The 17,735-nt window shown below is 42.5% G+C and overlaps 2 protein-coding genes and 1 pseudogene across 3 annotated transcripts in view; 1 reads left to right on the forward strand and 2 right to left on the reverse strand.

Annotated features, from left to right (window-relative positions):
* Positions 1-15,981, reverse strand: part of LOC127185950 (A-kinase anchor protein 17B-like) — a 36,136-nt gene extending 20,155 nt beyond the window's left edge. The window contains exons 1-3 of one of the 2 annotated variants that reach the window (XM_051142595.1): positions 15,636-15,981; positions 10,910-10,978; positions 8,391-8,491 (exon numbers count right to left, since the gene is read on the reverse strand). The gene's annotated coding sequence lies outside the window, so the exon portion shown is untranslated. Of the gene's footprint in view, positions 1-7,291; positions 7,633-8,390; positions 8,492-10,909; positions 10,979-15,635 lie in introns of those variants that run through there. The other variant, XM_051142596.1, reaches the window with a different exon arrangement.
* On the reverse strand, positions 773-8,442 carry LOC127185403 (NADH dehydrogenase [ubiquinone] 1 beta subcomplex subunit 2, mitochondrial-like). Its single transcript, XM_051141875.1, has 2 exons — positions 8,391-8,442; positions 773-1,195 (listed from the first exon to the last, which is right to left on the reverse strand). The coding sequence occupies exons 1-2, from the start codon at positions 8,440-8,442 to the stop codon at positions 864-866; spliced, it is 384 nt and encodes a 127-aa protein (XP_050997832.1). The 3' UTR covers positions 773-863.
* Positions 15,982-17,056: 1,075 nt separating the features above from the next.
* LOC127185584 (60S ribosomal protein L37-like) lies at positions 17,057-17,381 on the forward strand (annotated as a pseudogene).
* The last annotated feature ends 354 nt before the right edge of the window (positions 17,382-17,735 follow it).

The following is a 17,735-nucleotide window of genomic DNA, read 5'->3' on the forward strand; positions in this document are numbered from 1 at the left end:
GAAAAATTAACTGTATATTTCAAAATACCCAGTAGGCCAGGTTTTAAATATTCTCCACCCAAAGAAATGATGCATGTCTAAGGAGATGGACAAATCATATTCTGATTTGACCATTATACATTGCATACATATATTACAATGTCAAGCACCTTTTAGTTTTAAAACTATGTGCCAATTAAAAATTTTAATTTTTAATTACTCCTTTCAAACCATCACAATTCAGATTTTCAAATTCCAATTTTCCTATGGCAGCAATAACAAAACAGTTGGTTCTTCCACCTTCTCTAGTTCGTCACAGTCTTTAGATCTTAAAATTAAACACATGTGGATATTTCATTTTCAATTACTTTCCGGGAATAGAGGGCTAATTTTCTATTCTTATTTCAAAAACTGTCAAGGACCTAGTGCATACCAAGTAATTGGATTTTTGTATCTATCATAGTTTCAGTGCTTTAGCAACGCCATGGGAAATTATTGTAACACCTGGCATGTAGCTGCAAACAACTCCATTGTGGCACCTGTTCCTTATGGATGCTTCAGACATGATAGAGGGAGTATGGAGAAAGAGACAAGAAACACACAGAAACAGAGGCAGGGAGACAGATAGACACAGAGACGGATGGACACACACACACACACACACACACACACACACACACACACGGGGGCGGGGGAGATATCATAAAGTTGGGTGGTTAGGAAAAAAGGGAAACATAATCAAATTATATTGCATGAAAGGTTTTTTGGTTTGGTTTGGTTTGGGGTTTTTTTGGCAAGGCACTTTAATCAACAACTTTAAATATGAAGTCTGTGGTTTCTTGGAACATCTCACCCTGCTCTTGTACAGAGCTGAGTTTATACTCTTAGTCCTCCTCATCATCAGGAGGGATCCCCAATTCTTCATCTGTCCACTGTGAAGGATCCGGATATGAAAAGTGACCCAGCACAGCATCCGAGTCATGCCAAAAGCTCCAGAGAATCCAGAACCACCTGAGTGAGCGTAAGAACTCGCCCTGGATCACCTGGGACCGGGTAAGCTGGGGAAACTCCTTGTACCGAGGTTGAATATACACATCACCGCCAGCATGCCGGACTCCACCGTCTCCAGCAGCCCCCACGCCACAACGCCGGAGCAGGCGGCCTCGGACGTGACCTAAAGGTGCCAGCCGGGCAGAGAGCGGTTCCCCAGCTTTCCCTGCATGAAAGGATTTTTAATTTTTAAAAAACTATGGAAAAACAAAAAAGGAGGGGGAAGAAAGAGAACAAGGGTAAGATGGAATGAAAAAATGAGGAAGGGAGGAAAGGAAGGAAGGGAGGTGTACTTGGTGATAAGATGGAGTAGACATGATAGGTTTTTGGTTTTGGTTTTGGTTTTTGGTTTTTCGAGACAGGGTTTCTCTGTATAATAGCCTTGGCTGTCCTGGAGCTCACTCTGTAGACCAGGCTGGCCTCAAACTCACAGCGATCCGCCTGTCTCTGCCTTCGGAGTGTTGGGATTAAAGTCGTGTGCCACCATCGCCCTGCCTGACATGATAGTTTTTAGAGGAAAAAAATTTGCAGAATAAATCGTATTTTCATAAAAGCAAGATAATAAACTCATAAAAATAATGTAAACAATGTAGACATATGTATGCCTACAAACATACACATACTTAAAAGTCTGAAAACTTGTACATCAGACTGTTAACAATATTTCCTCTATGATGTGCACTGAAAGTAAAGAATAACTTCCCCTTTTTGCCTTACATACTCTATCTACTTATTATTTGTTTGCTCATTTATTTGGGCTAAGAATAGAACCCAGAACCTCATACATGATAAGCAAGCAAACTCTCACAGAGCTATTGCCAAAAAGCAATTGACAACTACTGACACAAACCTGTCTAGGAAAGGGTCACAATAAATTAATACAATAGTTCCCTTGCACCACCCATACAGCCTTCTATGTGCCACCCCTAGCAGCTGACGTCATAATTGAAGGTTATATGAGTCATGACTGAAGCCTGAGAGATTTGGATAAAATTCTGAGAAACAGAGGCTCACTTGGCAACTATGGTGCTAGCTATATCACAGGTCGCAGAGGTGATTTTTAGAAAACTGCTTTATTAATTGGGGATGGGAAGTGACACAGTGGTAGAAAGCTTGTGTAGCATGTAGGCGGCCCCGGCTTCTGTCCCCAGTACCACAAAAACATAAAAAACTGCTTTATTGAGACATGATTGATCTATAATATCCACTTTATAACATAAACTGAACAAATGTCAACAGTGCACATTTTGATAACTCTTGACACATGTATACACACCTGCAGAAAAAGTATCACCATGATCAATATAGTGGAAATAACCAGTATTTTCACAAACTTTCTTGTGCCTCTATGTAATCCTCCTGCCTTTGGCAATTACTCATCTATTTGCAAAGTATTTAATAACAGATAATTCTAAGAGATACTTATATATTACTAAACTAACAGATGCTTTCCTCTAAACCAGAATCCTTTCTCAGCTCTAAGATTGATGTGCCAATCCTTATTTAATTGAGAGCACTACTTCATTCTTAAAAATAGGTCTAAAAGCATTTTTTGTTTTTCTCCCCACATGGCCTCTGTTTTTCTTTTTAATCTCTATTTTTGTGAGGTTTTTTTTTAAGACAGGGTTTCTCTGTATAACCCTACCTGTACTGAAACTTGCCCTGTATACCAGGCTGGCTTGGAACTCAAGTATCTACCACCTGTCTCTGCCTCTCAAGTGCTGAGATCAAAGGCCACCACACCCAATTTAATGTTCTCTATTTTTAAACCTTGTTTAAATCAAATCAACATATCTAAGAAATATATGTGTGTGCAGACACACACACACACACACACATATACACATACATATGAGAGAGTTGTTTACATATTAACCAAAATACAGATAGACACCAAGACAAGGGGAATTTCTGAGATCAAGTTATTTGGCTATGGCTTAAAATTGACTCTAAAGGCCAAATTTGCCTTCCAATTTTGTGTTTAAGCAGGTCCTGCTTCTGAATATTCTAAAATTAACTGACCACTCCCAAATTGTATTTAAGGTTGGCTCAATACGATAAATTCCATGCTTGATAGTGTTAACTGGGCTAAGAAACTGTAGCTGGAAAGATTACAGTCCTTGGGGGAGGACTTACTACTGTTTGCTAAATAACCATAGTAATAAACTGCCTCCAAAGTTCTTATCTTTATATCCATAGATTAGTGCATCTCTCAGCCCTCATTAGTAGATGGTGATTAATGCAGAGACCCAAAAGTAGTTAACATGCAGGGGAAAAACTGGTGTGTTCAGTTCTAAATGGCATATCTATACCACACCCCCTTCTCTCAAGGCTCAGGAATCACCATGGAAACGAAGTGGAAAGACTGTAGGAGTTAGATGTAGTGGATGTCTACAGTGTACATGACAGCTTTATTGCACACATGAACTTACAGCCATGTGACAGCACATACAAAACGTGCACAAGATCAAGCCAGACAAAATCCTAGCATGGAGTTCGGAGGTGGTCAGTAAGCTCTCATGAACTCTGTTAGCTAAGGGCATAATAGCAACTGATAGCTACTAGGAGATGGTAGTGAGTTTCCTTAAGAGATGTGGCTCCTGGGTGGGGGGCTACTCATGTCCCAATAAATGGTCCTATACCCATGCACATACTGGCAGCATTAAGGAGACTCAGTTGGTTAGATGGTTTATTAAAAAACACATGAAGTTGGGAGGGTATATTGGTGGGAGTTTAGGGGGGAAGAAATCAGAGAGGAAAGGAATGAAGGATGGGGGTGGATTTGATGATCTTTTTTTAATCATAAAAATTAAATTTAAAAATAAATAAATTTGTTGAACCGAAAAAAGAAGCCTTGCTTCAACTGACAATAGAATTAACACTAGTCTCATCATTTTCATCAATCACGGTCATATTTATAAACCAATTTACTCAAAACAGGTTTAAGACTCTAGTTTAAACCACATCCTCATGCAAAGAATGTTGTAATTAGAGTCTCCATGAATTACCAAAAGTTCAAATTTTTAAATCGTTAAACTACTTTCATTGTTCTAATTCGCTTTTCTGCTGTTATGATAAAATACTGTGAGTAGATGGAAGGGGTTTATTTGGCTTCTACTTCCAGGTAATGGCACATCATTGAGGGAAGTCAGGGCAGGAACTCCAGCAAAAACTCAACCAGAAACCATAGGATAATGCTGCTTACTGGCTAGCTCATTTGCTTATACTCAGCTAGGATTTTTACATAGCCTAGGACCACCTGCCTGGGAAACAGTACCATGTACAGAGGACTGCGCCCTCCTACAGTAACTAGTTATCAAGACAATGCTCCCACAGACAAAAGCATGGGCCAGCCCCACCAAGGCAATTCTTTAATGGAGGTTCTGTCTTTCCAGGTAACTCAAAAAGCACTCAGGATACTCTATTCCTTATTCAGTTTGACACATGAGCATATCACCGTTAGACCATAGCATTTCCTTTTTTGTCTCCAAGATCTCATGTTACTATCCTAATATAAAATACAGTGCAACTTTAAAAGTCCTCTAACCTTTAAAAAACCCATGCTTTACAAGTTCAAAGTCTCTTTTCTGTCGGCTCTCATAAAATTAAAGACAAGTTAAAAACTTACTCCAAGCTGTGTGAGGTGGTACACTCCTGTAATCCCACTATTTGGGAGGCAGAGGCAGGTGGATCTCTGTGAGTTCGAGGCCAGCCTGGTCTACAAAGTGAGTCCAGGACAGTCAAGGCTACACAGAGAAACCCTGTCTGGAAGACAAAACAAACAAAAACCAAGCTTGATCCAAAAAGGAAAAACCAGTGCCTGGGAGCAATCATACTTAAGCAAGACCAGAAGCCACAGTGTAGCTCAACATCTGACATCTGGGACGCCATCTTCTGGGCTTCAAAGGGCTTGGGTAACCCACTTCAGCTCTGCTATCTTCAGAACACACGCCTTGACTCATATGCTTAGACAGGCTCCACTGCACACCTTCCACTGTCCTTGGTGGACACCCCACAATTCTGGAATCTCTAATAACCTGGGGTCTCCACCGCATCTGAGGCTTCCCCTTCACCAGTGGCCTCTTAGAGCCTTTCTGGAGGAACTGCAAACTTGCCACAAGACACCAAGCCTCTGCTACTCTCCATGGGCCATTCAGCGGTCGAACCAGAACTACACAGCTAATTTTTACACATTGAAAAGTTCAACTGCCAGACTGAGATGCCAACTTGGCTCCTTGACTCACAGTTTTTGTGTTGTGACTGTGAGAAAATACTTCCCAGAAGATTTCACCTCAAGTATGCTATTTCTTATTAACCACAATGATTCCTCAGGCCCAGCTAACATCCACTATCTCAGTGAAACACAAGGTTTCACCTTAGTGATGCTGGTCTCTTGGTCACAGCTGACTCCTCAGCTTCAGCTGACCAGTGATAACAGATTTTTAATCCAAAATATCACACAAATGGCCTCAATAGCCTTTGCTTCCTTCTGAAACTTCATAATCCAAGCCTCTATTGTCTACATATCTCTATCTTCCAAGCTCCCATTAAAATTGCCCATTAATCTCTGAGTACTCAATATTTCTTTCAGGTTGAAGTGCCTAAATCCTCCTCAATCCTCTACCAAAATAGTCCGAAGGCATAAAAAGCCATATGGTCAGGCTCATAATGAATACAGCACAACTCCTGGTACTAATGTCTGTTCTGGCTTATTTTCCTGTTGCTGTGATAAATCACTGACCAAAAACAACTTGTGGAGAAAAGGGTTTACTGAGCTGACACTTCCCAGTCACAATCCATCACTGAGCAGAGTCAGGGCAGGAACTTAAACCAGCTGTGCAATGTTTTCATTTGGGAGCTAATTAGAATGAAATGATTTTATTTACTAAAATAAAACTTATGATTGCTCAACAATGCTTACACAGCATGAATTATACCAGTATCCTATTGTTGTTGTTGCTGTTTGTTTTATTTTTTGAGACAAGGCTTCTCCATGTAGTCCTGGCTGTCCTAGAATTTACTAATATAGACCAGGCTGGCCTTGAACTCACAGATCTGTCTGCCTCTGCCTCTGCCTCACAAGTGCTGGGATTAAAGGCGAGTGCCATCTCAGCCACTATACCAGTATCTAGTGTCCAGATCTTTATTAGAATATTTCATACAACATGCTTCCAATGTCACAGCATTTCTAGGACATTCCCAGGAAACAAGGCAGCTTTCTCTATTCATCAAGCCTTCTGATCTTCCACCATCTGCTCTTCCCTGCTTCTCTACCTAGTAGCAAAGCTGGCTAAATAACAGCAGAATAAGAACTTAAGGATAAGAAAACAGACTAGAGATGTTCAAAGCCTAAAACAGGTTTTTAAATTGCAAGGCCAACTCAACATATTCTGTAGAGTTGGCATCCAAAGTCACCCCAATACTTTCTCACATTTCAGGACAGAGTAGAGAAATTCATTGGCTACTTCATGGAATTCTTTTTTAATTGAAATTGACTTTAAAAGGTTAAAAGCACTTGTGTCATAGAAAAAGTATTCATCAACAACCACTCACTGATTTTTTCACTCTCAGTCATTTGCAGTCAGAATATCAGTAAGGACATTTGAATGAAGGACATGCAAAAAGTAACAGCAGGGGATAAAAAGGACAATCTATACAACTCAAATCCTCTCTGAAAGTAATTGATGCCTTTATTCTTCAGGCTTTTGAGCCTTAATGTTGTCATTTTGAAAGCATCTAAGACATATAAAATTCTACCAACACATTATAGAAGCCAGCAGGGCAGCCAACATTTATTTGGGTCAAACCAACCCCGCCAATCTCCAATCTTCTGGCAAATGCAGAATCCCCAGTAAGTCTTGATCAAATCCAAATATTCCATAGCTCTTCAGGCAAGATGCTCATGTATGTGGAAACACTGTTAAACTGAGGCTGCTCGAATGCTCTGATCTTTGAATAATATCAAAATCACATCATTAAACTTAAGCAGCACTCGGTTTTGCAATAAAAACCAATTTAGGACCTTCTGTGGAATTCCCAGATTCTGATGGTTTGAAAGAATTCATATAAGACACTGGGGCTTTCTGGACAGAAAAGGGATTTTAGAAAGTCCACAGTCATTCAGGAATGACAGATTTGCAACAATGAAACACTAAGAGAGAATCTCTTCTACCACCACCCAGACCCAGCTGCAAGGCAGAGTTCAGTGTGGGGAACTGTAATCTTTGAACAAACAAAACTGACCAGGCATAGTGGCACACACCATGCAATCTCAGTGATGTGGAGGTAGACACAAAAGGATCTCTGGGTCAAGCAAGGCCAGCATTGGATAAAGACCAAGATTCTATATCAAAACCAAAACCCAAACAAAAGGGAATAGGAGAGCATGGGAAGGGAGGGCACCCAGGATGGGAGAAAAACAGACCTGTTAATTTATCCCAGTACAAATAATTTCCTGTTTCCCTTATGTACAAAGCCCTGGGTCCCATCCCCAGCACCACATAAACCAGCACGGTGGGCATAGACCAGCATTCAGCAGGCAGAGACATGAGGGCTGTTCAAGGTCAACCTTAAATATACAGAAATCTAAGGCCATTTGCGGCCAGCTTGGGATACATGACAACATGTTTCAAAAAAAACAATAAATAAGTAAATAAATGAATAAGCAAACAAAAATTAATAAATGCATGCTACTGTGTTAGAAGTATGAACCCATGATAGCAAGGGAGGAAGCTAGTTAAAAACTATATGCACAAAGCAGCCGGCAGACCCCCTTCTTTAGCGCTTTCTCAGGAAACAGCTTTTTCCAACACCTCCAGCCAAGAAAGCTGCTGTCTACTTTGGATTAATTTAACAAGATGCTGCAGACTTACTGATGTCTCTTGTTCACATAAAAAAAGGGGGGCCATGAGGGGTTTAAAGGAATGCGGTTGAGTATCTAGCAGACTCTTACTTCATTCCTTGAATAATCTGAGTATTATTCATGGGAAATGCTTATCACGACAGTGGAGTATTTTGTAGCTTCTAGCTTTAGTCTGAAAATTACCAGCAAAATTCCTTTTTTTTTTTTTTGGTTTTTCAAGTCAGGGTCTCTCTGTGTAGCCTTGGCTGCCCCGGACTCGCTTTGTAGACCAGGCTGGCCTCGAACTCACAGCGCTCCCTCCAGAGTGCTGAGGATTAAAGGATTGCACCACCACACCAGCAAAATTCCTTTCTACCAGTCGCCACCTACAGGGGAAAAGTGACCTTTATACCAGTGTGTACTCATGGGTTACCAAGAGCATGTCTCCCAACCTTTCTAAAACCCCAAGGTGAACTTACTCAAATCCAAGTCTCAAGGGATAGGATATATTACCCAATACCTTTTGCAGAAAATGTGTCAAAGAAGAAAATATCACAAAGGGCACGGTTCATGCGATCTCTTCATGGTACCACTGTGCTGTGACATCCTAAGGAAGGGACACTGTCAGAGAGAAACAGGTACAAAAAGTCAAAAGTGAATGAATGACATGATTTACAAATAAGTAACACAATTATTTACTATGTTTACCATGGACAGCTTGTAAGGTTTACATAGCTGTATCTACACATCACCACTCTCCAAGAGTTACACCTGCTTTATTAACAAGTCTAGATATTGACTGTAAAAATTATAATTATAGCTTTGGTTAGTGTCCCAGTTATCTTTGACTGTCAACTTGTTATAACCTAGAGTCATTTGAAAGGAAAGCCTCAATTGAGGAATTGCCTAGATTATATTGATTATTGGTATGTCTGTGGGGGTTTGTCTTTATTATTAATTGATGCAGGAGGTCCCAGTCCATTGCAGGCAGCACCATCCCTAGGCAATAGATCTTCGGCTATATATGAAAGCATGAGCTTGTGAGTGAGTTAGCAAGCAATATCCCTTTATGGTTTCTGTTTCAGATTCCTACCCTAATTTCTCTCAATAATAAATTGTGACCTGGCAGTACAAGCCAAATAAACCTGTTTCTCCCCTAAGTTGCTTTTTGTCATACTGTTTTATCACGTAACAGAATGAAACAAGAAAGGTTAGCTATTCATTCTCTTTATAGAGATTTGTGTGTGTTTTCCTTTTCCCCTGGTGTTTTCTTTACCCCTGGTTAGCCTAGAATTCACTATGCAACCCTGGCTGGCTTTGAGCTCACCATCCTCCTGCCTCACCCTCTTACTGGAATTATAGGCCAGAACCATCATATTATGCTTGGCTCTTTTTTTTTTTTCTGAAAGAGCACACTACCCCCGAGTTACTCTATTTTTATATTATATTTATATTTATATTATATCTATTATTTTAAGAATGAACACTTAGCATGAAAAGCTCTGTATAAAGCTTTTAAAATTTGTTTCTTCAAAATATACTATATCAGGCCAGGCGGTGGTGGCGCGCGCCTTTAATCCCAGCACTTAGGAGGCAGAGACAGGTAGATCACTGTGAGCTTGAGACCAGCCTGGTCTATAAAGCAAGTCCAGGACAGACAAGGCTACACAGAGAAACCCTGTCTCGAAAAACCAAAATATATATATACACATACATACAGACAGACATACACACATTATATCAAAGGTCAGGGATAATCGTATGCAGCTCATTAGCTATTGTCAAATTGGTGTCCTGCAACATTAAGTCAAAGAAGCAGGCCATCAGCAGAATCCCTGTGTCTGATTCCTTCCAACCCTGCTTGCTCTGGATCATCATTTTAGGTATGATGCCTATTGCTAGAGTATTTTGGCACCCTGAGGCACCTTTAATTTGCATTTAATTTTATATAGGCTGAGGATGTGCCAACCTGAGATTCATATTTAACTGCCTATTCATTGTCTCCAGTGGAATTTTTCCTTGGCATCTCAGCCAAACAAGTGCATCCGAATTCTTAATTCCCATCCCCCAAGCCTGCCCTCCACTTCACACTAGCTTCTTTTCATCCAATAATTTTCACTTCCCTAAGTATAGGCACCTCCACCCCGGGGATCAAGCTGAAAACCTAGAAGTTATCCCTCCCTCCCTCTCCATTTCATTACCCTCACCTCTAAGACATATTCCAAATGCATTTCCCCTTTGCTGCTACCTCCTAGATAGGTCTAATCCTTCATCACCCTAACTGAATCATTTTAGAAGCTCCCTAACTAGCCTTTCTTCTTCCATCCTTATCCTAGATAAGTGCCAAGGTGATTTAAAACAGAACTTTTGCACATTTTTTTTTTTTTTGAGTCAGGCATACACAACGTAGCCCAGAGTGGCCTCAAAATTCACAGCAATCCTCCTGCTCACAGTAATGGCTCTTGAGTGCTGGGGTTACAGGTATGTGCCACCATGCCCAACTTAAAACACCCTAAGCCAAATCATGTTAGATATCTGCTCAAAACCTTCCAGTGGCTTCCAACCACGCTTTAAAGGAAATCTAAACTTCTTTCCTTTGAAATAAGCTTCTGCCTGCTTCTTTCAATGTATTTCACCTCCTTGTCCCTCCTGAACTTCCTGTCCACCCCAGTCCCATTGGCCTCTTTACTGGAAACAAGTGCATTAAGTACACTGCTTATGGCTTTTGCCTGGCTCCTTTGCTTTTCGGTGTCGTCTCCTCAGAGATGCTATTGCTGAACAGCATCTCAAGGCCAAGAGTGCAATGGTAATGCAGGCTACCATGTTCTTTTAGACTAGAGATTTTTTTGAGACAAGTTTCTCTGTGTAGCCTTGACTTTCCTGGACTCACTTTGTAGACCAGGCTGGCCTCGAACTCACAGAGGTCCGCCTGCCTCTGTCTCCCTGAGATTACAGGTGTGATATACCCACGCTACACCCAGTGGATAGACTAGAGGTATTAACACTAATGAACATTGAGAGTAATTCAGGTGTACTTACCAATCACCTATTCCATCAGACACTTTGGAGGCTGTAGTGATGTGTTAAAATGAGTTCACCCTCGAAGAACTGAGTATAAAAAGAGATAGAAATTAGGACAAGTAACTGGACTCTGATGCAGAAAATGAGAAAAGAGGACCAGAACACTGCACCAGAGATTAGCAGTGCTACTGTTAACATCTGTTCACGTGAAATGAATGTTAGACTTCTTGAGAATATGCTTTGTAGGTTTTAAATGTGCCACTATTGCTCGCTTCAAGAGCAATGATATGTGCATAAGAATAATTTTAGTTATCATGACAATTGCCCTAGGAAGGAGCATCATCATTATTTGGCAAGCAGAGGACCAACAAATGCTAAATGCCTTGCAGTTCCTGGACAGACTTGTATAACGTTGTCCAATGCCAATAGAGAAATGGTTTATACATACCTAGAACATAAAGTGCTTTCGGGGTAGGAAGATGGTTCAATGGGTAAGGCACACAAATGGCAACAACATAAGTGTAAGGATGTGTGTTCAGATGCCCATAACCCATGTATACCTGGACATAGTACCATGTATCTATAACCCCAATTCGCCTATGGTGAGATGGGAGATAGAGGCAAGAAACTGCTCAGAAGCTCAAGGACCAGCTTAGCCTGACAAATGCAATAGTAAATAACATGAAACTGTCTTAAAACAGGGTAGGAGCTGACGACTGATACCTAAGGTTGTCTTCTGACTACCACATATGTGTTGTGGCATGCATGTACTCTCTTCTCACACACATGAATATCATCATATGCATTCACACACAAAAGATTTAAATGCTTACAAAGAGTTCTAGGTTAATAATTTTTAGCATGCTATTCTTTAAAAAATTTTTTGGTTTTTTGAGATTATACTATGATTACATCATTCCTCCTTCCCTTTCCTCCCTCCAAACTAGCATGCTATTTTTAATTGTTTTTCTTCTGTTTTTACCCTGAACTATTTTTTTAACATTTTGACCCAGATTCATTCAGTATGCAACAGAAAAAATGCAGTCTAAGAAAAGAATATTCAACAGAATGTGTCATAGTATAGCAGGCTTTCCGTCCTGGGCCTGAGGAAAGATGCTGCCTATGGATGGTGCTCAGTTGCGGTTAGGCAACTCCTCCACAATGAGATCCGCTCCATCCTTGCATGCACATAGATAGTGCTGTAGGAGGTGGGCTGGCAATTTCTTGATTACAAATACAAAGTAAGGCAAAAAGAGAGACTAGAATTTGAATTTTCTAGGTAAGGCACAGAGACTGGACAAGAGAAACAGCACCCAGCTCCCCTATCTAAAGGAGTCCATTCTGCAGAGCTCAGTCTTGTGTGGGTGAAACAACCCAGACCCCTTCTAGAATTTCAAGATAAACTAAAGATCTTTTTTTTTCTTTTTAAGATCTTCAGCTTTTCAATGCTGACTTCCCCTTAATTCAATTACTTTTTCACATGGTATATGCTGCTAGGCATGGTAGCTCACACCCTTTGTGAATTCAAGCCTAGCCTGGATTACATGTTAATGTCCCATCTCAAAAATAAAACAAAATACCAAGAAGAGACTTGATACCCTATGAGCATACAAATAGGGAGGAAGTCCCCCTCAGGCACAGTCATAGGGGAGGGGAGTAAGGGGAAAATGGGAGGGAGGGAGGAATGGGAGGATACAAGGGATGGGATAACCATTGAGATGTAACAAGAATAAATTAATAAAAAAATAAAACAAAAACAAAAATCAAATCATATGAGCTAAAAGCCTACTCGTTATGGGCTGGCTTTCAAGGCTCCCAGCTTCCTCTTTCTGTCCACCAGACACAAGAATCTACTTAGTTGCATGCATTTGGTACTCCCTAAGGGTTTAGGAATATCAAAAACAATAATTAAGTACACTCACACCTGAACAAGATCCTCGAAAAAAGGAGGAGTATAGGCTCAGGGACCCAGGTAAGTCACACTAGACAACTGGCTTTACCATAGGAGATCCATGTGGAGTAGCCCCTTATCCAAAATGTTTGAGATCCTAAGTGTCTCTATATAAGGATATTATCTTGAGGGTAAGACCCAAGTAGAAACACTGGGCTCATTCGTGTTTCACATGCATGTTTTATGCATAACCTCAAGGTAATTTTATACAGTATTTTTAATGCTGCTTCACTTTACAGCAGCCCATCACATGAGGGCATATGTGGCCATTTCCACTTGTGGCACTATGACAGTATTCAAAAGGCTTCAGATTTTGGAGTGGTTTAGATTTCAGATTATTGAACTGGAAATACTCAACTCCTAATAGTGACTAGTACATACTTTACAGGGACTTTCCTCTTTCTCATCTTTTATGTGTGTATAAGACAGGGTGTCATGTAGCTCAGGCTAACCTCTAAGTCTATCCAGTCAAGAGGGTCCTTAAAGACTTCTGTGCTGAATAGGCATGTGCCACCATGGCCAGTCTCTCCTCATGTGTGTTAGTGTATGGCTCTGTGATTTTTGAAGAATCACATGAAATGATTCTTCACGTGATAAAGTACTTAGCCCCAAGTAAGCATTCAAATTAATATAAGCCCTTATTACTACTATGGGTACTCAATTTTCACTGTTTGCCCTTCTTAATGTGTCCCAGTTCTTATACTCCCCCTTCTGAGAAATAACCCCTGAATTCCATGCAGTCCATGTTTGCTCCAGCTGTGACCCAGGCATTAGCCTGCCTCCACCTGCAACTGAGCTTTTAAGCTTCTTAGAAGGCCAGGCAGGGGTATGTTGGAAACAAACAAAAATATATCCCTGAGTGGACAGTGAATCAGAATTCTTAAACTATTACTACCAACAAAACTCTTCTCTTAGCTACTGATAGTTAATGGCTTCTGACAGAGGAAGAAACAGTTTTCTTTAAGGGTCTACCATGCTGCAGTGGATAGTCCCCACCCATGAACACAGAGGCAGCACAAACTGGACTCTATGGGTTATTTTTTTAAAAAGAGGACATGATGTTGGGGGTGGGGTTCTCTGAGAAGAATTAAAGAATGGGGGAAAATATGATTAAAATACTTTGTAAGCATGCATGAAATTCTCAAAGGATTAATAGAAATATTATTTCTTTAGAAGGATTCTATAATTATAATTAAAGTAAGACCGCTTTTCCATCCTGAAAAACAAAAATTCCTTTCTCTGCCAAAGGCAGGGGGCATGCTGGGAAAATAATGCAGTACCGCCATCACCATCATCACTATTTTGTATTACCTGATCTTCAAATCCATATTCTCTAAGCTCCAAGCCTCACCATTTCTTCTGATGTTGGAGGTGACACAGGAAGCCAGTAAAAGGCTACACTTTACCTGAATGTATGATATCGAAAATAGTCAAATGGGCTACATTTTGGGTGTGTTCTTTGGCTAAGAATAAATGGAAAACCTTGGGTTCACCATCTGCAGAGATGGTCTCTGCACACTCTACCCTCTACCTTATGATGCTTCTTCAAGTCAGCCCCATCCATCCTCTGATGTGTGTGTAGCAGCTGGCATTCCCTGGACACCAGTGCCTGGAGGCTTATTCCACTTCTCTGTGTGCTTTACAAGAACTGAAGTAAAAAAAATACTTTCGTGGAAGTTATCCATACTTTTGAAAGGACATACTCCACACACAGAGAGGAATAAAAAAAAGAACCCAGAAAAATGTGGCTACTAGAACCTCACATGCTTTAAAAAAAAAAAACAACAACAAACAAAAACCAAAAAAAAAAAAACTTATAAAAACCGAATTTGAGCGAACCCAACACGCCATCCCTATCAATTACAGTGCACAATCCTACACTATTTCAACCATATGAGGTTTCAAAGTTAGAGCTGAGACAGGAAGAACCCCAGGCAACATCTTTGAGACACTGTGACAAATAAAAGGCCCAGGTTGTCCCCATGCTTGAATCCAGGGTTCCATTCAACACAAGTTTAGAGTTAGTGGCATTGCAAAGTGCTCAGGCAGTGACTGGCTTCAAATAAAATCACAATGAGCAGGTGAGAAATGTAAAACAGCCACTAGTCCCAGTGACCAAGATGCTGGGGGCCAGCAGTAGGCACAGCATGAGTCCTCCCCAACTTGCTTCCTTCCCTGACACCTCTGTCCTTCTAACCCAAACTCAAAGACTATGCATTCCAAAGGCTTTGAGGCTGACCCGTGCTTTCTCGGTTAAATTAGAAGCAGTTTAATTCCACCCACCCTAGGACCCGCACAAGGCCATCGCGGTCACCCACGGGCCCGAGGCGACAGAGCCTTGCAAGCTAGTGGTTAACTGGGTGAATGTCGCCGCGGGAGCAGGCTGAGAAGCAGAGTTCTCGGCTTTTGCCTCCGGCGGGGAGGCCATCCTTCAGCTTCCCCCCCCCCCCCGCAATCTTAGGGTACCCTAAGGAAAAGCATCCAGTGACTTGGGCTGCAGTAGCGGCCACAGCGCCCCCTAGTGCGGCGCCCAGAGCCGAGAGAGAGCAGCCCAGAGGGATCTGAGGGGGGAAAAGCCTCCTGGCATCTCTGGAAAACCGCCTCGAGCTACTGCAGGCCTGGCCACCCGGGTCCTCAGGGAAAACCCATCCCCAGTCCTCACACGGGTCCATGGCGGCCTTGCCCGTCCCGCACTCCTCACTCCCGTAGGCCGCCGAGGCCCGGAGCGGCCGGCTAACCGCGAGGCAGAAGGACGCGGCCGCCGGGTCGCCTGACAGAGACGGGGACATTTACCGGGCGCTTCAGCAAACCGCCGAACTTCCACGCTAGGGCTCCGCTGGGAGAACGAAACCGCCACAGCTCCGGCCGCCGCCTCCCGACCGCCGCAGTGTCAAAGCGCCAACACTCCCCCGTCGCTCCCTGCGACCGCCACGGGCGAGGCCAGCTGTTGAATGGCTCAGGTCGCGACACTGAGGCGCGCGGCGACGCAAGCACGCGCGCGCCTGTGCCAACGCCCCGTGCGCCCCTCGCCTCCCGAGGGCCCCCGTAAGCTTCCTGGTCGCCGCTTCCTGGATCCCGGCTGAGGGCTGCCGGGCTACAGGAGCGCGCGCGCCAAGGCAGCTCCTTTCCCTCAGCGGGCTCTAGCGGAACGAACTGTCTCCTCCCCCCACCTCGTGAGCTCCGCCCCCTTCGCTGCCTTTCCCTCAACTTGCCGCCAGAACCAATAGCAACACGAATAGCCCCGCCCCCTTCACCACCTTTCCCTCAACTTGCCGCCAGAACCAATAGCAACACGAATAGCCCCGCCCCCTTCACTACCTTTCCCTCAACTTGCCGCCAGAACCAATAGCAACACGAATAGCCCCGCCCCCTTCACCACCTTTCCCTCAACTTGCCGCCAGAACCAATAGCAACCCGAATAGCCCCGCCCCCTTGGGGGTTCCCCAGAGCCAACCGCCTTCCCATGAACAAAAATTAAACTAGCCCCGCCCCTCCCGTGCTGCAAAGCTAGGGCCAAAGTTAATGCCTTAGTAAGGTTTTGACCAGCCAGGTTTTGTCCAAGTTACTCACTGTCCCCGCCCCGCGACGCCCGCCCCTCCCCCCCCAGCGCCTCAAGCCCAATTATGTAATTTAAAGACTGCAGACGCCACTACCACCCTCGCCGCCGTCCTACAGGGTTATTTCTTTCAAAGAAACTAGTTAAACAAAGCTAGCCAAGCGAGGCTGGCGGCACACACCGTTTAATCCCAGCCAATGGATCGCTGAGTTCGAGGCCAGCCTGGCCGACAGAGTGCCTTCCTGAACAACCAGGACTACACAAAGAAAAATATACAAAAAAAAAAAAACAAACAAACAAAGAAAAAAAAATTGAAGAAAGGCGAGAAAGCTAGACCAGACACAGAGGAGAAACCCTGTCACAGAAAGGGGGGGGGGGGGGGGGGCGGTAGTTAGTTCGAGGCCAGCCTGGTCTACAAAGAGTGCCACAACAGCCAGTGCTCTGTGTAACAGAGAAACTCTATCTTGGAAAACCAAAATAAATAAATAAGTAAACAAATACATAACAAATATAAAATAAATACATAAATACATAAAAATAAATTTTAAATTGAAATTCAAAAAAATTTAACTAGCCAATACATAAAAATTAAATTTAAATTTAAACTTAAAAAAAAATTTTTTTTTTTTTGCTCTTTGGCCTCGGCAGCAGAAGCAAGATGACGTAAGGGACTTCATCCTTTGGGAAGCGTCGCAATAAGACGCACACGTTGTGCCGCCGCTGTGGCTCTAAGGCCTACCACCTTCAGAAGTCGATCTGTGGCAGGCAAATGTGGTGGCTACCCTGCCAAGCGCAAGAGAAAGTATAACTGGAGTGCCAAGGCTAAGAGGCGAAATACAACCGGGACCGGGCGGATGAGACACCTAAAAATTGTCTACCGGAGATTCAGACATGGATTCTGTGAAGGAACAACACCTAAACCCAAGAGGGCAGCTGTTGCAGCCGCCAGTTCATCTTGAAGATTTCAAGCAGTCATAAAATAAATGCTCTGGTTTCAAAAAAACATTTTTTTTAATTAGCCAGGTGTTGTGGCACATGCCTTTAATACCAGCACTTGGGAGGCAGAGGCAGGCAGATCTCTCTGAGTTCGAGGCCAGCCTGGTCTACAAAAAGAGTGCTACCACAGCCAGTGCTCTGTGTAACAGAGAAACCCTATCTTGGAAAACCAAAAAATAAATAAATACATAAATATATACATACATAAAAAATATAAAATAAATGCATAAATACATAAAAATAAATTTTTAATTAAAAAAAATTTTTTTAATTAGCCAGACGTGGTGGCACACACCTTTAATACCAGCACTTGGGAGTCAGAGGCAGGCAGATCTCTGTGA

This window comes from Acomys russatus, chromosome X (genome assembly GCF_903995435.1).
Source record: "Acomys russatus chromosome X, mAcoRus1.1, whole genome shotgun sequence".
NCBI classification, from domain to species: Eukaryota; Metazoa; Chordata; class Mammalia; order Rodentia; family Muridae; genus Acomys; species Acomys russatus.